The sequence below is a fragment of the Monodelphis domestica genome, chromosome 6 (assembly GCF_027887165.1).
Source record: "Monodelphis domestica isolate mMonDom1 chromosome 6, mMonDom1.pri, whole genome shotgun sequence".
NCBI lineage: Eukaryota > Metazoa > Chordata > Mammalia > Didelphimorphia > Didelphidae > Monodelphis > Monodelphis domestica.
In genome coordinates, this window is record NC_077232.1 from 116513876 (window position 1) to 116536716 (window position 22841).

Sequence of the window (22841 nt, forward strand, 5' to 3'; positions counted from 1 at the left end):
GAAGACTCGAACGCTGTATAGCCCAGAAAGGTGGTGTGAGGTCCATTCCCACCCCTCTCAGCCTCCTCATCTCTCTCCCAGGAGATGGTTTTTATGTTGTAGTCCCTTTTCTTGATCTTTCCACACCCCCTGCCCCTCTTTATCTCTATCATTCTCAGCGTGGAGTTGCCCTCCTTCCTAGCTACTGAAATGAATGAAAAAGAGAAGGGGCAGACACTATAGTCCAAACGTAATGGGATGGTGTGGTGTCAATGGGGGCTGGGGTGTGTGTCTTTTGAAAGCCAGGGAAGCCTAGATATGCAAATACCATGGATTATTAAGTGACAAGAAGTCAGAAGAAGAAGGCGAGCCAGGGACACTAGACAGGCAAAGTTGACATTAAAGTTTATTTTCCTTTAATCCATATAGGTAACGCTGCATTTTGCCCATTGCTAAAAGCTGCAGCTGCCTGCCTTACATGTGTGTATGCCTCAGAATAATGCTGTGCCCCCCCATGCAAAATAACCCGAATGTCACATAAAGAAAATGGAGTGAGACACCCCCCCCCTCACCCCACTCCCGCATCCACATATTTGGAAACTCCAAAAGTCTGCCCTCCCTAAAGAGGATCTCTCCCTCTGCCTATCATCAGAGTTAAAGGGTCTCAGACCACTGCAGCTTATCATGGTTCCTCAGAACACTAGAGCAGCAGAGTGGGCGCGTGCCTGGTCTCTAGACCACCAGTCATGATACACTTGCCACAGGGTGATTCCCTAAATGGCGACACTTCCTAGGAAATTCACTCAAAAACAGAAAGAAGAAAGTGGGAGAGAAAAAGAAGGAATAAGAGAAAGGGAAAGGAGCAACGAAATAGATTTCATTAAGTACATACGCCCACACACACACGCACACACATACACACAGAGACACACTCCCCACTTTTGTCAGTGGTAGGAGGAAATTTACCAGTCTGGGGTGGGGAGAAAAGTCACCGTGGAGATGACCGGTTTGCAAGAGCAGTAGCAAGACTCATTGTAGTGTGGTATGGCTTGGCTTAAGGAGGACTGGCTGGTGTTTTGTGATCAGCAGATACTCCACTTTCAGCACTAGAAGCAGCAGCAGCGGCAGAGGCAAAGGGTAAGACTGTTCTTTCTGGAGTGCAGCGGTTGGCTCTTCCTCTCTTCCCTCCCTCTCTCAGTGTATGTACTTCAGGAAGCTCTATTGCTGCTGCTGCTGCTGCTGCTGCTGCCGCTGCCGCCGCCGCCGCTGCTGCGTCAGGGAAGAGCCTGTGAGAGCGAGGTTCCAGCAGCTCCCACCACTTCGGGCAAACTTGCTGGTTTACGGCTTATTCTGAGCGGGAGCTTCTCAGTTGCCATTCAACATTCTAAAGCTACAAGCAGCTTTTCCGTGAGAGCTCCGGAACCAGACTTCGGAAAAACAGGAAAGGGGACGATACAGTTGCAGAAATCACCTACCAAAGCGGTGCAATTCATAGGAAACCACGGACCGACACTTTTTTTTCCCCCTCCTTGGTAAATTGGTCTCTGTATTTTTGTCTTGGCAGCTTACTCCCCCTCATCGCCTTGCCTTTCTTCTCAAACACGGATGCAATTCTGAATCTGTGTTAATTCACGTGGGGGATCCAGTTACATAGCGTTGGAGTGCTGGCATATTAACAAGAGGCCAATAATCGTCTCTGGACACACAGCCTTGTTGCTCACCTTTGAACTGAAAGACTCAAGTTCATATCTAGTTACCTGCATTGGGACAGGAAGGAAGGAGAGGGAGTGAAAGAGTGGGAGAAGGAAAGAAGAGGAGGAGGAGGAGCAAGAAAGAAAGGAGAGAGAGAGAGAGAGAGAGAGAGAGAGAGAGAGAGAGAGAGAGAGAGAGAGAGAGAGAGAGAGAGAGAGAGAGAGCGCAGAGAGAGAGCAGAGACTGCAATCTCATTTGTGAATCGCTCACAGTGCTGCAGATCCACATTGCTATAACACATGCAGAGCAAATGCAGGTAAGGCACAGAAACTGCGGATGCAAAAACAAACTTGGGGACTGTGCTGTGTGCATTTCTTCAGCCTTTGCAAATCCAGGGCAAACGGCTTTCTGCAGTTTTGTATGGTTGCTTTGTGACTAATGACCTTGCGCAGAGTTGTTAAGGAAAAAAAAATCAAACCTCCCCGGAGAAAGAATTGAATATTTAGACGATCTCTGAAGATGGATTTGGCTGCTTTTCTTCTAACCAGAGGGAATTTTCTGTGGACTGTGCTGTAATGCAAGGTGGTCTACTATGAACTGTTCAGCCACGGATACGATTGGGGATTTCTAATTCTCCCTTTCCCCATAATGCCAAAAGGATTTGGAGTTGAGACTTGCTTATTGCAAGACACAGACCCTTCTGAATGAAGCGATTAACATTTTCCTGTGTACAAGGAGAAAAAGCAAATGCTTTTTGTAGTAAGCGGCTTCAGCGAGAGCGTGAATTGTACTAAACTCGAGTAGCAGAGCAGCGATCCGGGAGGGGGGTTGGGGGGGGACTGCAAAATCGCACTGTATGTGCTCTTCCTTTTATTACGAGACTGCCAAAGTGATTACAGTTAAATCAGAAAGAAGACCAGAGGCAAGAAGAGGGAAATTCATCCCAATCTATCAAGGGTGAATCTTTTTTTTGGGGGGGAAAGGCAGCAGCACATTGTCCCGTGAACTGTAAGTATTTCAACTGAAACGCGGGGAGGGGGAATCTGCCATCCCTCCCCGGGTGATTATCATCCATTGCATGAATTATGAAACGATAACTTTCGAAAGAAGAAGAAAAAAGGATTTATAATTGATCACCCACCAGACTCTACACGTTGCTCCTTTCCCCCCCTCCCCTCCCTCTCTCCTTTTCTTTCCCGGAGAGGAGAGAGAATTAGGGGGAGGGTAGGCGGTGGGGACCAGGGGTGGGGGGAAGACGAAAGAGGGGTGTTTTGTTATAAGGAGCAGTAGCAGCAGCAGCAGGAGAAGATGCTGAAAATGCGGACTATGGGCTTGGTGCGCGGCTGGTGCTGTTGGTGCCTCTGCTGTTTCCTCCTGCCGGTCTCCGTCACCCTGGCCGCCGCCAAGCAGCTCCTGAGATACCGGTTGGCGGAGGAAGGACCGGCGGATGTCCGTATCGGGAACGTGGCATCAGACCTGGGCATCGTGACGGGCTCCGGAGAGGTGACTTTCAGTCTGGAGTCCGGCTCCGAGTACCTGAAGATCGACAACATCACGGGGGAGCTGAGCACTAGCGAGCGCCGCATCGACCGAGAGAAGCTGCCCCAGTGCCAGATGATCTTCGACGAGAACGAGTGCTTCCTGGACTTCGAGGTCTCGGTGATCGGCCCCTCTCAGAGCTGGGTGGACCTCTTCGAAGGCCGGGTCATAGTATTGGACATTAACGACAACACCCCTACCTTTCCATCTCCGGTCCTCACTCTCACGGTGGAGGAGAACCGGCCGGTGGGAACTCTCTACCTTCTCCCTACTGCTACCGACCGAGACTTTGGCCGCAATGGTATCGAGCGTTACGAGCTGCTCCAGGAGCCCGGGGGCGGTGGGGGCGGCGGCGGCGGAGAAAGCCGTCGCGGAGGGGCGGTCGAGAGCGCCCCCTACCCCGGGGGTGGCGGTGGGGGCAGCAGCGGTCCCGGTAGCTCGAAGCGGCGGCTGGAGGTGTCCGAGGGCGGCGGGGGCAGCGCCTCTGGCAGCGGGGGCCGGAGTACTGTGTTCGAGTTGCAGGTGGCCGACACCCCGGACGGTGAGAAACAGCCGCAGCTGATCGTCAAGGGGGCGCTGGACCGGGAACAGAGGGACTCCTACGAACTGACCCTGAGGGTGAGGGACGGTGGCGACCCGCCGCGCTCCTCTCAAGCCATCCTAAGGGTGCTGATCACCGACGTGAATGACAACAGCCCGCGCTTCGAGAAGAGTGTGTATGAGGCTGATCTGGCAGAGAATAGCACTCCGGGCACCCCAATACTCCAGCTCCGTGCTGCTGATCTGGACGTGGGGGTGAATGGTCAGATCGAGTATGTTTTTGGGGCCGCCACTGAGAACGTGAGGCGGCTGCTCAGGCTGGACGAAACTACGGGCTGGCTCAGTGTCCTGCACCGCATTGACCGCGAGGAGGTGAACCAGCTACGCTTCACAGTTATGGCCCGAGATCGGGGGCAACCCCCGAAGACAGACAAGGCTACTGTGGTGCTCAATATCAAAGACGAGAACGACAACGTGCCGTCCATTGAGATACGAAAAATCGGACGCATCCCGCTTAAGGATGGGGTGGCCAATGTAGCGGAGGATGTTTTGGTAGACACCCCCATAGCCCTGGTGCAGGTCTCAGATCGAGACCAAGGGGAGAACGGAGTGGTCACTTGCACCGTGGTGGGGGATGTGCCCTTCCAGCTTAAGCCGGCCAGCGACACAGAGGGTGACCAAAACAAGAAAAAGTACTTCCTACACACTTCAGCCCCCCTGGACTACGAGAGCACCCGGGAATATAACGTTGTTATAGTGGCGGTGGACTCAGGGAGTCCGAGTCTTTCCAGTAACAATTCCTTAGTGGTGAAGGTCGGAGATACCAATGACAACCCCCCAGTTTTTGACCAGTCAGTGGTGGAGGTCTATTTCCCGGAGAACAACATTCCTGGGGAGAGGGTAGCCACAGTGGTGGCCACAGATGCAGACAGTGGGAAGAATGCAGAGATCGCATACTCCCTGGACTCGGCGGTGGTGGGGATCTTTGCCATTGATCCGGACTCTGGGGATATCCTAGTCAATACTGTGCTGGACCGGGAGCAGAATGATAGATACGAGTTTAAAGTAACTGCCAAAGACAAAGGCATTCCAATCCTCCAAGGCAGCACCACGGTGATAGTGCAGGTAGCTGACAAGAATGACAATGACCCCAAGTTTATGCAGGATGTTTTTACCTTTTACGTGAAAGAAAATTTGCAGCCCAATAGCCCAGTAGGGATGGTCACTGTAATGGATGCAGACAAAGGGCGAAATGCAGAAATGAGCTTGTACATAGAAGAGGACAGTAGCATTTTTTCCATTGAAAATGACACAGGAACAATTTACTCTACTACTGCTTTTGATCGGGAACTTCAGACTTCTTACACTTTCAAAGTAAAGGCAGTAGATGGAGGAGATCCCCCAAGGTCGGCCACAGCTACCGTATCTCTTTTTGTGATGGATGAAAATGACAATGCTCCCACAGTTACCTATCCCAGCAACATCTCCTACACTTTATTGCCACCTTCGAGTAATGTAAGAACAGTGGTGGCCACTGTACTGGCAACTGACAGTGACACTGGTGTAAATGCCGACCTTAACTATAGTATTGTGGGAGGAAATCCCTTTAAGTTGTTTGAAATTGATGCCACTAGTGGGGTTGTGTCCTTGGTGGGGAAGCTGGCCCAGAAACATTATGGCTTACACCGGTTAGTGGTCCAAGTCAATGACAGTGGGCAGCCTTCACAATCCACCACCACTTTGGTGCATGTCTTTGTCAATGAAAGTGTTTCAAATGCTACAGTGATTGACTCCCAAATAACCCGAAGTTTGCACACTCCATTAACTCAAGATATTGCTGGTGACCCTAGCTATGAAATTAGCAAACAGAGACTGAGTATTGTAATAGGGGTTGTTGCTGGGATCATGACTGTCATCCTGATCATCTTGATCGTAGTAATGGCAAGGTACTGCAGGTCCAAAAATAAAAATGGATATGAGGCAGGTAAAAAGGATCATGAGGACTTTTTTACACCCCAGCAGCATGACAAGTCTAAAAAGCCTAAAAAGGACAAGAAAAATAAAAAATCAAAGCAACCTCTCTACAGCAGCATTGTAACAGTAGAGGCTTCTAAACCAAATGGACAGAGGTATGACAGTGTCAATGAAAAGCTCTCAGATAGCCCCAGCATGGGACGTTACAGGTCAGTCAATGGAGGTCCAGGCAGTCCTGACCTTGCAAGGCATTACAAATCCAGTTCTCCACTGCCTACTGTCCAACTTCATCCCCAGTCACCAACTGCTGGAAAAAAACACCAGGCCGTACAAGATCTACCACCAGCTAACACTTTTGTGGGAGCAGGAGACAACATTTCAATCGGATCAGATCATTGTTCTGAGTATAGCTGTCAAACCAATAACAAGTACAGCAAACAGGTAAGATATAGCCAAAGTATAAGTTGATATATCCATATAGCCATTGAGGGGTGCTAATTTTGAGATTATGCATCTTCTTGCTTGCTCAGTTAGTTAAAAAAATTTTTTTTTTGCTTGCTAAAAGGAACTTGGGCTTAATTATACCATTATTCATTAAGAGCAGAGCATCAACACAGTTTGTATCTCTAAGAGATTGTTTTGAAAGTTACACATAAACTTGATCAAGCTATAGTGAAAACAAGCCATATCCTCCCCCCCCCCCATCCTTTTACAAATGACAGTTTTGTTTTTTTATCCAACTTGATCACACCAACCCCATTGGGTGTACTGGCATGGGAACCTTGTTTGTTTTTAGTCTTTGGTGGAAAGCTGCCTCTTCTTATGAACATTTTAAAATGTTCTCCTGGTATCTCTGCAAATTGGACACTCTAAAAGTTTAAACTGAGTTACACATTATGTAAAATTTCATAGATAAGTGGATGCTGATTCATCCAAATGCAGTGCCAAGTCTGGGACATTGAAATTCTGACTACTTTGACAAAAATGCTTTCTTTGCCATTTATTAGTATGCAAATATGGTACAGGATGATTTAAAAATGCTTTAGTAACTGAAAGAATTAAACTTTTATAATATGCAACCCGTGTTTGCATTCTCCATATTAAATATTGAAAGATTAAAAGTATGTTGGGTTGCAGGAACCATTTGTTATTTCAATTGAATCAGACACTTTTGTGATTGATGCCCCATTTTCAAGTGCTTTTTTTGGTATACATATTGAGAGTACAAGTAGAATATTTGACTTAGTTTTTTTCTTGGTGAAATGTAGAAACAGGACAAAATCCATGCAAACTTCCATAAATATGCAATTAAGCTATGCCAGCACTGCCTCTGCTCAAAAATATAATATTGAAATAACATTTATTACAAAGATGTAATACCTACACCTTTTCAGGGAATTATTACCCTAGTACTGTAGCAACCTGTGTTAATAATAAACTAAGTCCCTCTTAGTAAGATAATTAATCTCAAACTGTACATTCAAAGCTTAATTATAAATTCTTTTTAAAAAATGGTTGGTGTTAAAAGATGCTGGCCATAGAGGTTGCTAGACTAAAAAAAATATGTTTTTATATTGTCATAGACTTCTAAAGGTACTGTGCAAAAGGGATATTGATTAAGTTTTGCTTGCTAAATTATTAACATTGTCTTACTAGAAAATATTTTGTACATGTAGCACTTTGCGGGGTCTCATTGGAGAAGAAAACAAAATCATTATGCCTTTCAATGAGTCAGTCAAAAAACCCAGGGAAACAACTTTGAATGCAACCATAAAAGTATACTTGATTTTTCTTAAGTGTCTAAATTAGTGTCATTAGACTTGTTGGCTTATTCTTTTAGTCTTGAAGTTTAATGTAAAGGCAAGTTTGTGGCAAGTGCTCACAACCTCTATCAATTGTTTAAATTTTTTGTTTCAAGTGTTGTTGTTGTTGTTGTTGTTGTTGTTTGTGAAAGGCAGACTTGGCTTATAATTTTTTTCAATAACTTTATCAGAATTGCAGCTAAGCAGTACTCCAGTCAAAATAAATACTGTCATGTTCTTGAAGAATTTAGAGACCACTGGTAAAAACATGTATATAAATGCATGACATCAAATATTTCCCTAGAAAATGGGAACAACAACAGTGAAAAAAAAGTGAAATAACAGCCTGGCAAAAAGAACTTTCCCTAGATTGGCTCCTAATGCATTGCAGCTTTGTCAGTACTGGTAATGTTGTTCCTGAATGGCATTTGTACTCACAATTGTGTGATTTTATGCTTATGAGAGGGCATAGAGATAGTGCCAGGTTTATATACATCTCATGAAAACTGCTCATATATTCCAGTCTAGTTGAGAGGCATTTGGCTTCTCAAATAGGGTTACTTCTATATTCTGGCATATTTTAAAGCAGCTGATATCAGGACTTTTGGCATCCCATTTAAAAGGCAAATTGATATACTTATAAATAAAATAATGTTGGTGTTAGTATCTTAACTGGGCAAAGACACCAAACAGGGAAAACCATGATGCAAATGAAATGTATCATGCAGGTTGCCAATAGGATCTGAAGAAAACTAGAATATCATGAGAGATTTTAAATATGTGCAAAATTTTAAAATCAAGTAAATAGATACCCTCAAGGATCATGAATGGAAGAGGTATCAATCCCCATCATTGTCATTAGTAACTGATACCTCATATCTATGATATTCTTGTGAAGAGATGTGGACTCTGTTTAGGAGACCTCATCTGGTAAACAGCCATCATAATGTACATACTTCCCCTTTCTGGTCTTGGTTCTGATTTATACAGTATTTAGATCATTTTCATCTTTGTCACCTTTTCAACATCTAACATAGTCTCTTGAGAAATGTTTGTTGAATTTTATATTTTTAGAACTAAGGTTATTATGCTAAGCTTTTTCGAACTACTGAAATTTATTTTCTTTGATTAAAATCACAGAAAAAAATACTTATAACTTTCATCCATTTCTGACATTCATTCAGAATTTATGTTAAAACTTTGCTGTCTTAATTATTTTCAATATGGACAAATTCAGATTCTAGAATTTCATCTAATCTGTGACCTTTGGTGAATAACTTTGTATTAGTTGCATGAACAGAATTGGCTGCTTTCTTTCGACAGTTTCTTGTCTTCAGGTAATTAAAAAAGACACTTTTTTAAAAGCATGAAATCCTAACAAAAAGTGAATAGAAGTTTTTATTTATAGTTTCGTGATTAGGTGAGATAGCTATGTGGTGGGGCTATGGAGTATTCCACTTTTTGCTTTTTTTTACAGATGCTAAGAAATTCAAACAACTTCAACAGTTTTTCTGGCTGAGATCTATTTTTACACTGATATGTGGAGTGGAAAGGTTCTGTGAGTCAGTTCAGAAACTGACTCTTTAAATAAAACAACAACAACTGGCTATTTAGCCCAAATCTTCACAGTACCATTATCTGGGTAATTCAGGTAAATGTCCCAGTCCTTAATCTAAATTACACAGATAATTGAGGGCAATGCAGGATTTTACTGCCCATTCAAGTAAGTGTCCACCTTTCCACTTCACACACTGTGTACTTTATAGAATTGTGGTCTTGGTAGTTGTTAGGATGTTTTGCTTTTGGACCAGAACTTTAAATGAATTGTCTTTAAGTCTTTAAAATTGTAAAACAACCGCACTATCCTATGATTTTAGATTCCTAAAAAGGAAGGTCACTGTGCATAAGATCAAATGGGAACACATAGGCCTATTTAATATTTACCTGTAATGTTTATTTATTTATTTTTTGTTTTCCTCTTAATCTATTTGCATTTCCTCTGAGGTATTTGGAAAACCGATTTGATTTTGCAAGTAAAATGTATCCTACCTAGTGTGCTTATGGGGTTCTTACCACTTATTATTTGAGTAAGAATACGGATGGTACACTGAATTAAATACCAATTTTAAAAATCAACTGGTAAACTGATCCTGAAATACCTAACTCCCCAAAGTATTAGACTAACTTTTTCTATCAATTTTACTTTGAATAATTGACTTAAGTTGCCTATATAATGTGAGCTTCACTTAATCAAATGATTCTCAATATATTCTGTGTAGAGTACTAAATTAAAAAAAGTTGAAACATTAAATGATAACTAAAATTATAGGAGCAAGTGGATCATTTGCTGCTATGCTACGGAGCTTAATGTAAACAGTCTCTGATACTAACTGTACTTTTTTTGCCCATGACATAATTTGAGTTTGACTGCAGCATTCATGTTTAAGTATAGGGGTCACCCCAATTCTGCAGTTTAACTTTTGAAAAATGTGAATCCTCCAGCATGTTTCTTGTTGGTTATTACTATTAACCCAATTAAAAATATAATTGAAATTCATAGGGTTAGATTTTTCTGACATTAGATGTGAGATAATATGCCAAAAACTGATACCTAAAAAAATTGAAGCCATTGCCAGTCAAATCTTATCTACTGAATAAAATAACCTGTAAGTATCTAAGGATATAAAAAGGTCATACATGGATTCCATCTATAATGAGGTGAAACAATTTGGGCTAAAATATCTGAAAACCACTTTTCATGCCTGATTAATTTATATGGCAGGTGGAAGGGTTTGGATAATGGTTCAAAAATGAAGTGGATTCCTATTTTTACCAAATTATGAACCTGATAAGAAAGAGCACATTTCATCATTTTAACTTTAAGGAAAATTTACATTATGAATTAGATCAGTTACATAAATGTACATAGGTATATATGCATGCCTATATGTACAAAATTGATGTATCTTTCTGGAAGATAAACTGTTAAACATTCTTAGTTGAAAAATGAATAGATTGAAAATATGGCAAATTACTGCCTTATTAAACAATTAGTAAATCTAATTAATAAATAAAATAATCATCGGTATAATTTTGATATCTAGAAGCATGAATATGATAGTGTTTTATAACTACAAGAAGAGCTGGAGCTCATCTTGTATAATACCCATCCTTTACAGATGAGGCAACCAAGCCCCATAGAAACTGTGTTATGCTCAAGGTCAAGTAACCCACTGATAGAGCCCATTAACTCTCAATGCAATGCTCTTACCACCAAAACATACAACTTATAGAAAATAAATTCTCATAGAATCCTATAAATCTGTATCTTGTATTCACATAAATGCACATATCTATTGATATATAGGTTATTCTAACATGTATATAGAATGCTGGAAATTGTACTATAGTATTGTATAGAATAAAAACCTTTCTTTAATTTCTGAGAGTTACCTACTCTTATCAATGGAAAATAATGTAATTTCTCTTTTTTAGTATACATATATATTTTAGTAGATATATTTTAATAGAGTAACTATGTCTTTGGTCCTTCATTATTCCACATAGAGCAACACTCAGGAGTTATTTTCTTTATAAAAAAAAGAGAGAGAGCATACAATTTCAGATTAATTAATCATCCCTGTCTTTAACATTGAACAGTAATGGTCTGCCTGATCTTTGATCTCTCTTCAGTTATAATATAGTATATGCATATTTGTGTTGCTTATACATTTTGGTATCTCAGCTCATTTAAACTTTTCTTAACTTTATAATCTTATAAATGATCTCACTGAGAAATAATTCAAGTTTCTCTTATGTGATTTTCTAACAAAAATTTTAAAGACTATCCATACACTTAATATTTTATTGAGATTCATTGTACAATTATGACTGCCTGAAGATTTTCAGTTAATGCTAGGAAGTTAAATGCTAAATATAGATATTAGTAACATATGAATTATTAAAGTGACATATTGTGAAATTTCTACTCAAATTCAATTCCTTACTAAAAACATTGACTTGATTCCTTGCATTGGGATTTAGAACTCTTCAGGATAAAGCAAATGTTTTATTTATTTATGAAATAAAGCTTGGTAATTGTACATATTTTTGTTACTTCTGAATTTACTATGTTTATCTTTAAGCTGGGTAAAAATGATCCAGGAAAACATAAACAGTTATTCTCTTTTTATTGACTTTAATCCCTATTAAATAAGCTAACCTTCCCCATATACTTTTGTGGGAAGCTATTTCTTAAAGCTTTTTTTTTAAGACTTTGTGTTGTGCTACATTACACGAAGCTTTATTTAGCATGTGTTGTCGGAGAAGACACATTCCAAGAAGAATTGAGCTGAAACCACTAGAACTAATCGTAATTATCACTTCTGGTGAATTAATGTATTAAAAGCAAAGTAAAGGTTTATTTTCAGGAATTTAGTGATGTTTGTATTGAACTCTAGGGCTGTATACAAACACAAAAACTTGTTAAAGCTTCCAAATAGTATCTGTCTAACAGTTAACTTTTTTTGGCATACATTTATTATTTATAAACACATAATTTGCAAATGAAAAATTCTTAGCCTGATGATATCTCAGCCAGAATATTCCATTTGGCACATTTAAATTAGAAAAAGCATGTTTTCAACATATTCTACCTGCATAAATCTTATTTTCCTTTTTTCAGATTCATCCACATCCATACATTACGGTGTTTGGCTGAATTCCACTCTAAAATGATGCTCTATTTGTACCATACTGTGATGACCTTGCTACTCTGAAACCTGGTGGAGCCTGCACTTGGCCGTGGGGTGTCAGCCAATCACTACTTGTTCCATTTATTGTTTTGTTTTATTTTCAAGATTTTTTGTTATTATCATCAAAAGAAAGACTATAATTGTAATAACAAATAAACTTGTAAAATAACTTAAAGACAAATATATTTAGATACCAATATTATAACTGTGCCTCTATGATAACCAAAACAACCTTTGTTGCCTTTGTGGGGCAGATTCATACAAAGATTTCTATGTGATGTATGAATAGTTGATCAATTCATTTTTTAAATAGTCTATTCAATAAAAATAGAAACCCCATTTTTTATTTGGCATTTTGTAAACAAGATCAAGAGAAGGCAAGTACACCTGATTCTTACTGTATGAGCTATGCTATAAAAGTAAACTGGAAAAATCATTAGCTTCCTTCCCTTTCCCCTATGCATGTTCACTACACATGTTTTTAGGAAGATATTTAGAAATTCTCTGGCCACATTTGAACCTAAAAATTGTATACATCCACTTATGAACTAAGAGTCTCCTCTTCTCTGGCCAATTAAGTAAACATTTCCCTCCTTAAACTTTGAAACATTGTCCAAAGCCAAAAGTTGTAGTTTTTAAAAAGTGTTTCCATATGGTTATATGGGAAAGATTAATGCTCTTCAGTTGGGAGTCTTTCCAGAAACCTTTAAAATCTAAGATTTTTAATATATGCTTTTTAACAGTATTCATAAATTACTACTATAATATTATTTTATTATTCAAATATTTGCTTTTTATAAATCTTATTGAAGTTGATCTTTGAAATCTTTATTGTGTGACCTTATGGTCATAATAGCATCAATAAACAAATATTGAAGTCAACATTAGAAGAGTGAATGGAATCAGCTTGTGAGAAAAAACAAAATATAAATTTTTATGTGCTGGCCTCCTCTGAGTCCAGCAACCACTGAAAGGTACATTATACTACAATGCTTTTTTTTTTTAATACAAATCCTCGAGAATTTGTTCAGGAGTGAGTGAGAGATAGAATGGAAACCCTTTTTACAAAGTGCCTGTTTTCCTTCTCTCTTTACCTAACTCAATGATCAAATGGCATACTTAGTTGTAGTTTCTTTCCTAGATATATCAGGGTATGTTTTGTTTGTGCTATTGGAAAAGAGAAAAATGTAGAAAAAGTAAAGAGAACTTAGTTACTCAGTTTGTGCAAATGCATATTTCCTTGGTGGTAGAGAAAAATTGAGCAGGACAAAAATGTAGCCTATAATTCCATTATACACACACACACACACACACACACACACACACACACACACACACACACACACACACACACACACACATATATATATATATATATATATATATATATATATATATATATATAATCCCCCAGACAATTGAGAAAATGCAATCCAGATTATGGTATTATTAGACACAGACTCATTGCCAGACCTGGAAAGACCTTCATTTAATGTACCTCATATTATAGACAAGAATAACAATACCTGAGTATATTAGAGATTTGCCCAGTATCCTACAATTAGTAAGGGACAGACAAATGTGCAATATCTCTGGGGCAGTTTTGGAAAAAGAAAGTCAAACAGTAGTTACTGGTATTATTAGCAGAAACATCAGTGTTATTCTTAAGGATTTGGCCCTTGGTGAAATGCTGAAGATTATTAGTAATTAATATTGTATAGAGAACATACTGATTTCATAAGCAGCTCAACATAATAACTTGATTATGCCCAAATATGTCATATAAAAACAAAAACAAGCCTTAGGACTTGTAGTGTACCAGCAGTTTGCTGAATGTGCTTCATCCATGTAGGACTATTATTTAAAAGGAAGATTCTGTCATTTATTCAAACAGGCATAAAATAGACATTTTCATATCATTCTTCTATGATAAAGTTGATAGTTCTCTATCACCTTTTGGGTTACACAATACTTTTATCACCTCAGTTCCATAAGGTAATCCATATGATTATGTGAAGGTGAGTATGTATGTTACACTTTAGATCCAAATGTGAAATAATCCACCACCAATAGAAAATGCACCAGGAATTATTTTTCTAGAAATGGAGCTAAATTCCATTGATATATCAAAATGATTTCAGCCAGTCTCCTTAGTGATCAACAAATGGTACCCTTTTTGCTGACAAATGATTGGCAGGAGCAGTAAATGATGCTGGAGCAGAGTGAAGCCCCATAGAAATCAAACCCATGACCAGAACTTCATTAGCATGGTATTCTAACTAGCTGGACTAAATTTGTTCAGTTGTGTACTATAATTATTTATAAAGAATGTGGAGGAATCATAGGGAGTTCTGACAAGGAAGCAAAGACGTAACAGGAAGAATGACCATAGTGCTGAGACATAATTTATGAGGAAAAGTTAAAAAATTAATCAGTACAAGAGAAGATCACAAAACAATTTGACAACTATTTTAAAATTAATAAAAAAGTTGTTTTCTAACTACACAGGGGACCAGAAAACCAAGAAAAGGGCTTGAATTTCAATTTTGAGGACTTTAGGTATTCCTATAAAAGAACATCAATGTGCTTGGGAATTAAATTACTGGAACTTTGAGTAATTTATTTTAACACACAGTGTTATGGAGATAATAATGGATTTGGAGTTTGAAGACCTCTGCCTCTAAGTAACTCTATTATTTTAAACAAGTCACTTATTTGCTATGGGCCTCAGTTTCCTCATGAATAAAATGTGAGGCTATGACAAAAGTGAAGAATACTTCATGTTCCAAGGGTTTGTGGAAATTTATTCTTTTACAAAATGGTTTAGATAGAACCATTCTAGGAGAATGGTATGTATATATGAAGGATTTCAATTTTTTTTTAAAACAGGGAAACTTTTTAAAAATCATGAAACCATTCATATAACATAGAAAAGTGCTTTCATTTTCTGGTAGCTCATTGTTCTTGGAAACAGATTACTGCTTCTTAATGATGACAGTACAATTTGGAGATGTTCAAAAATAAAGGAATTGGATTCAGAAACAAAAAATTTCAGCAATCTTACAAAAATACCTCAAGTTTAAAATCTTTTATGAAATACCCCATGAAAATTCCCTTGTGAGATTCCCCACTTGAAAAATCCTTAAGTTTATGCAGTGTTTTTCATAAAAATAGACTAAAGCAAAAAATTGCTTTAAATAATCTCTTGAAGTCCTTTTCAGTTTTATAATTCCAGATTTCAAATAAAACAATAGGATAAAGTGTGTATGAGAGTGGGGAGATGAGGAAGGTGTGGGTGTGGGTTAATGGAGAGAGGAAGGACTACTTTTGAAGAAACTTGGCTTATTTTACAAACTAAAAGATTTGGGGGGATTTCCCCCAATGTTTAGCATTTCCTCCGAACTTTCTCCCTACTGAAATAATGAGAAAGCAGATGGTGAGGGAAAAAAACAAAACACAATATTGTTTCTTTCTCATGTCTTCTCTAGGTCCTTAAAAGATCTTGGGCCTGGCAGCTCTAGAGTTTGATAAAACTTTAATTAATTATAGCATCTTACATTTAAATAGTGGATTATAATGTTCTAAGTTCCTTACACATCCAAGGGGTAAGTAAAGATCATTGGTTATCTGTCAATTTATAGTTGAGGAAGCAGTATCAAAAGTCTCAGAGAAAAGAGTTCTTCTCATGTAATTTAGTTGTTTAGTTTTGATCTTTGGTCTTCTTAACTCTTCTTTAATATCCATCAATAGCCTTTGCCCTCAGGGATCAAAATTAGTGTGGTTCCCTAAGCACTGTTCTTTCCCTGACCTTGACAATCACAGGGAAAGTGTTTGCTTGAGGAGAAATAAAGAGGCTTGTGGAGGCCTTACCTGGTTTGATTCTTTGTGTGTGACTGAAATTCTGTGTTGAGAAAACTAGCTTTCCCTCCCTTTCGTTCCCCTATGCTATTGTAAAGACAGATTTCCTTTTGAAAAGTTCTTTTGAAGATTCAAGTCTCTGTCAAAGTAGATGCAGAATGCTTGGTCCACAGTATAAGCTTTCCATAAATGTTTTGAAGGAATATCATGAGCTCTCTAAACACTTGGGTTTTATATATTTTTGAAGGCTGAAATCATCTGAAAAATGACATAGAAAAATGAAAACTGAAAACTATTGGCAAGGAGGATTCATGTTTCATTGTTTCAAATATTTCTAATCAAGATGACTATTATTACTGGCTTCTGGACTGCTTACAGGTGGGTTTATGATAGTATGAAAGTTTCTGACAAAGCAGGAAACAGATCAGACTATGGTTGAAATAATTGTGCCTCTTGTAAGCACAAGAGTCCACATATCAAAAACTTCACCCCTTCCCATTCCATCTATTAAAGTTATATTTGGGATGACGTTCTCTTTTGAAATACATATTGTGCTTTGATGCTAAGCCTTATTCCCATCTAACTAAGAAGTTCATTAATTAGATAATAAGTTCATTGCTGATCTGGCAATAGACCTATAACTCTAAGATGCTTATGAGCAATCATTGGGTGTTCGATGAGAAAAGTTCAAGGCAGTAATTGACAGGAAATTCAAGGGGAAATGGTAGGGTGGCTAAAACAAATTTTATCTCCTTTGCAGCTTTGCTTAGGGTTTTTGACCATTATACCCTGTGTGTTCCTGAAAATCATGGTCCTAACTTTTCTGATGCCTAAATTAAACTTTCAGGATTAATTTTAAAAACAGCAAGTTCATCTTTCATCCACTTCACTTCAAACTCTCCAGTTCAGGTACTTCACAGCCTAAAAAGCCATCCTTGGTTTACAATCTCTTCCCATGGTAAAAAGAAAGGAAAAAGAGGGAACAAGAAAAAAAAAGATGAAGCAGAGAACATAGGCACATATCTTTCTTCTTTATGACTAGTTGAATAGTTTTTTTGAGGAACTTTCTTTTGGAGGAAAACCGAACCCTAACTTCTCAACATTAAAAACAACAACAAAAAAAATCATATCAAATCTTTTTTAAACAGATATACATAGTCAAGCTAAAGAAATTCCTACAGTGTTTTTGTACAAAAATATGCCCCCATTCTGTACCTTGAGTACATCAACTCATTCTTAGGAGGTGGGTAACATACTTCATCATCATCATTCCTTTAAAATCATGGTTGGTCATTGCTGGCTTTATAATCTGTATTTTGAATGCATCCCCTTTTGTTTGGAGCTAGTTTTCCTGATAGCACTACAATCCTCAACTCATTACATTTCATTATTTGCAATCAGATATAACCTATTCTTCCCAAGTTAGCTCCAGTCAGAATATGTATACATTCATGTTGTGGTGAATTCTTCTCAGTGTTAGTCTCGTTTCCAATTCTTTCTTTTTAGCATATTGTCTTTTGTTTCATATCCCCTACATTTTTCCTAGTGTCTCAGTATTCAATTACTTTCGAATTCCAAATTTTCTATACTATATATAAAACCATATATATGTATATATATTATATGTTAGTCCTACAATAATAAGCATTGTCATTTTCATGCACAATATACATAGACTAAGTATCTCATGTGTTTATAAAATATTTGCCCTTATATAATTACCCTGACTCCTTTATGGAGAGCTAAAGGTCAGAATGTAGTAAATCAATGACACCAAAAGATTTTTTTCCAGAGCTGTTGAATTTCAGAGGAACTGTGCAGAAAATACCCAAGGTAAACACGGAGAAAGACTTGAGCTATATAGTCATAACTTCAAAGTTCTAGACTGGAAACTTCTTTGTTCTGTCATTCATTGACTGTTTAGTCGATATGTTCAGAGCAAGCTAGCTGTTTTCCATATTCTTTGCACAAATTAGAAAATGGGTCCTTTTAACTATCTCTTTATAGCTTATTAGTGGGAGGTCTTGTAATGTCATTTATGGACTTCTGATCAGGGATAGAAATAGAAATAAGAGCTGGATTCTATTCAATGCTGCGACAGTTTTTATTGGGATCACAATTTCCACAAATGTGATTCCTTGCCTAAAATAATGTCCCATCAGCCTCATGGAGTTATTGTGAAAACTGTAATGGCTCATATCGTTGTTTCCCTTTGTTTTCAAAGAATGACATCACAGAATGATGTTTTGATCTCCTTGTGAATTGGATTCAAGGGAGACAGTTGCACAAAATCATCAGCTTCACTTTCACTCTTGTGTAGTCATTGAAGTTCGGTGGCAAGACAAAAGTGGTGGTGGATCAGGATGCTATCATAATCCTTGAAAAAGGGGAGGCTTAATGTAATGGAAAGGAATCTGGCTTCAGTAAGGAAGACCTGGTTTGAAGTTTTTGCCTCTGGCACATACAAATTCTATTCCCATGGACAAAACCCTTTAACCTCTTCATTTTTAGGCAATTCTCTAGACTATGTATTACACTTGTTGGCCTGCTTTGGTAGTAGAAGATCCACATTGGGGAATCCTCTCTATCAATGCAATGACTGGTCCAGATTTTAAGCTATCCTATAATTCAGTGAAACCATTCTTGAATCTATTATTTTTTTTACACCAACATATTTCAAAAAGTTAGTGTCTATTGTGCACTGCAAAGAAAGGAATATACTGCATTTGTCTGAATACTATCTTCTTGAATATTCAAGATCATTTCATCCTATCAATAGTCTCAAAAAGTAGATAATCCCTACAGTAAGTGGTCCACTACTTATTCAACCTTATATTACTTTTATAGGCCCTTTATTCCATTAGAAGTACCATCTAAGGTAATTCCCAACTTAAAACTAAGGTTTTAATGTAACATTGTTATCAGGATGAGATGGTTTTGAAATTGTATACTTGGTGATTACAACCTATTTTATTATTAATATTCAAATATAACATACAATATTTTAATTTCCTTTTATTTGAATTTCCTACAAACCTAGCATTCTTCTCCCTATCTAATCACATTCCCATTTCTTTATATTAAGTGAAATGTTTATGTAATCCCAAACAGATAAGTACAGTTTTGTCCTGCTATTGTTTTTTTCCCCTTTTCTAGTTAGGCCTAAAACTTAAGGTATTCCTGTTTTCATAAATTATTTTTATTAAATAAAAGATAGCTTCTGATTGAACTGGGAATAAAAGCTCCCAAGAGTTATTAAAACCATGTGAAGAAGTGAATACTCCTTATAATTTGTGGTGAAGACAGAGAATCAGAGTATAGGTTGATGTACACCCTGGATTTTAGTAGAACAAATTTTAAAGAGTTCAAAAAAAGTATAGGGAACATCCTATGGACTAAGATTCTACAGGAGAAATAAACCCAGGAGGACTGGAAAGCTCTCAAGACTGAAATACTGAAGTCACAAAGTAACATACTTCTGATGAAGAGGGAAGATGGGAGGTAGGGACAGGGTGGGGTAAAAGGAGAGATGGCTGTCTAACAAAACAAAGGTAGATGAACAAGACAGTCATGGACAATTTTAAAATTTAGAAGAAAAATATATAATTAAGAATTAATAATGGGGATGAATACAAAAGCAATGTAGATGATATAATATCATAAAAAACTAAAATTCATAATGAACTTAGTCTGGCAAGGAAGTTAAGGACAACACAAAAGATTGTACTTGAACTATATTGGAGAAAAGAGGATCAAAGGAGGGATAAGATAACAGTTTAGAAGTGAACAGTTTATTGATAATGACCATGGGGGAGAAGGCAGAGATACTTATTTTGATCTTTTCTGTTTGTCAAGAACACTAAACTTTGAACTGGAAAAGATAGAACCAAAGTTATTAATAGAGATTTAAGCCAGAGGGCAATAGGAAGGTCACATAAAAACTATAATCTGGTCATGATAGTTTCAAGAAGTAGGTAAATTATATCCTTGGCTGCCAAGAGAATGGGCTGATTTGATTGCTAAGCCTTTGGAGAATGGAAAAGGGTGCCATGCTAGTTTCCAAACTTCCAAGGGAAGAGCATGGATTCTGAAAATTGTGGGCAAATGATTTTGACTTAGATTCCTGGCAAAATTCTAAAATATCTCATTAAAATTTTGAATCATGAAATACCCCCAAAAAAAGAAAAGGAAAAAAAGGTGGCACATAGAGTCAGACTGACTTCAAGAATCTAACTTTTTAGATAACATTTGCCTTTTTAACAGGTTTCTAGATTGGTAGATACTTTAAGAATAGTTGACCTCAATTTTAGCAAAATATTTGACAAAGTTGCTCATATTACTTTAAAAAAAGATAAATGTAGACTAGATAATGTTATAAGGATTAGATAGAATATTAATGACTGATGTCTACTTTGAGGGAGTGCTCTAATGAATTACATCAAAAGTCTGCATGTGTTATTTAACATTCTTAAATGATTTGGATAAAGGCATAGATGGCACACATTTGCTCAGGACATATTACTGGGAGGAGTTACCATCATGCTGGATAAGTTTGGAATCAAAATGATCTTGGCAAGTTGGTATGCTGAACTGAATACAATAAAAAAATCTAATAGGGATAAATACAAAGTAATCTAAACTTCAACTTCTCAAAGACAACATAAAAGCAGTGCATCTGAAAAAAGATCTTCGTGTTTTAGTGTACTATAAGCTTAACATGAGTCAATGCTAAGCAGTCAAAATTCAAACACTCAATAAATATTTACTAAGTGCCTACTGTGTGCTTGACACTTTTCTAAGTGTTTGGAATATAAAAAGGGGTCAAAAGACAGTCTTCACCTTCAAGAAGTTCACAGTCTAATGGTAGACACAGTATACAGACAATTATAAACAAAGCGAGTTATATATTTAGGATAAATAGGAACTAACTAATGGAGGGAAGACACTGGAATCAAAAGGGTTTTGGGGAAGCCTTCTTACAAAAGGGAAGGTAATATAGTTGAGATTTAAAAGAAGCAAACATTGCACAAAAAGTTGATCAGTACCACTCTCAGAATAGAATATAGCCTGGGGTATTTCTTTTCCTCTTTAAAACAGTGCTTCTCAATTTTTTCAGTCTCAGGACCCCTTTCCTCTCTTAGAAATTATTGAAGACCTTCCCTTGATCCATTAGAGCTTTTGCTTATGAGGGTTATACCTATTCACATTTAACATATTAGAAATTAAAATACCATACTGTTAAGGAACTAATTTTGACCTCATAAATGAATTGAGACTTGTGGGGGCAGGGATCCCCAAAACTAGTTTTTTAGGGTTACCATTTTGAAACAATGTTCTTTTTAAAGCCTGCAAAATAAAGATAGGGTTATTTATTATTGTTTTTAAAAGAATGATGCCACTAGTTCCATTGTTTTTGTTTACCTCTAGCCTTTTCCTCCCTCTTCCTTCTTTCAAATACTTGTCTTAGTTGCACTGTGGCCCCAAATCACAAATTCTTATGCCCCATCATTTGACTTATATTATTTCCCAAACCTCATTTTGTGTATTGCTACTTCATCATTTCTTTAAAATGTGCTGTGGTTTTAAGACAAAGATTTGTTTGTTTGTTTGTATTTATTGGACTTCAAACCAAAACTCCTAAAGAGGAAACTCCCTTTTCCAATGAAAATCTATGACAGTCTTAAATTCAGGGCTTTCGGGGCAGTGCAAGGTTAAGCTGCTTGCTCAGGATCACACAGCTTGCCTGGTTTTTGTCAAGAGGCAGACATAAAGCCAGGTCTTCTCTGAGGCTGGATCTGTCCACTGTAATCCACTGAAATGAAAGTTAAATTTAAAGTCTGTATTCTTTTTAAAACTTAAAATCATTGTATATTTGAAGTGAATATGGTTACTTCCATACATATTATATGGCAGTGTAGTGGCAAAATGATTATAGCCCTGAGCCTGGACTCAGGAAGACCCCAATTCCAATGTAGTCACAAATACCAGCTGTGCGACTTTGGGCAAGTCACATAAACCTCTGTTTTCCCTCTGGTTCCTCAACTATAAAATGTGGATAATAACAGCATCTATTTCTCGGGGTTGTTGGGAACATCAAAGGAGGTTGTATTTGTAAAGTTCTTAGCACAGTGCCTGACACATAGTAGGTGCTATTAAATGCCTATTCCCTTCCCTTCTACCAAAGGAAGTCACAAATATGCAAATGTGCTTAATAAGAATTAAATGTTAAACTTTTCCTCTTCCCTCTCTCTGGTCTCTTCTTCCTAGAGAAGAACTCAAGGCTTTTGGAAGTTGAAAGAAAAGGGAAAATTTCCAGTCTTTCCATTTTGCCCACTTTGTTACTTACAAAATTCTTTCCTTTCTCCTTAGGGAACAGGGCCTTGATTTTCAATCACACCTCCTTTCTTCTAATATGGAGATTTATTTCAGATGGTCAGAAAAGAATGAGAATGCATCATTCCCGTTGTATGGGGACTGTTTTCAAGTTCATAATATCCTGCTCAAGTGTTCTCAGCAGATTCAGTATCACCCTGTGGCTTTAGCAAGAACATACTGTAGCAGTTAAAATTACTTTCTCTGCTAAAAAGTATTATATTTTATGAGGTTTATTAAAATTAAGAAATAAAGAAGATACAAAATAAGAAAGCACGTGCCTAGGAGGGCTGAAGGGCCCACTCAATTTCACTTACTCTACAGGAAGTAG

The 22841-nt window shown here is 37.7% G+C and overlaps 1 protein-coding gene across 5 annotated transcripts in view; it reads left to right on the forward strand.

Moving 5' to 3' along the window:
- The first annotated feature begins 372 nt into the window (after nucleotides 1–372).
- Nucleotides 373–22841, forward strand: part of PCDH7 (protocadherin 7) — a 508591-nt gene continuing 486122 nt past the window's right edge. For 4 of the 5 annotated variants that reach the window (XM_003341445.3, XM_001362170.4, XM_007496596.2 and 1 more), the window contains exon 1: nucleotides 373–6165. In XM_003341445.3, coding sequence (XP_003341493.1) covers nucleotides 2980–6165 — 3186 coding nt within the window. In that variant the 5' untranslated portion in view covers nucleotides 373–2979. Of the gene's footprint in view, nucleotides 6166–12210; nucleotides 13165–22841 lie in introns of those variants that run through there. The other variant, XM_003341444.4, reaches the window with a different exon arrangement.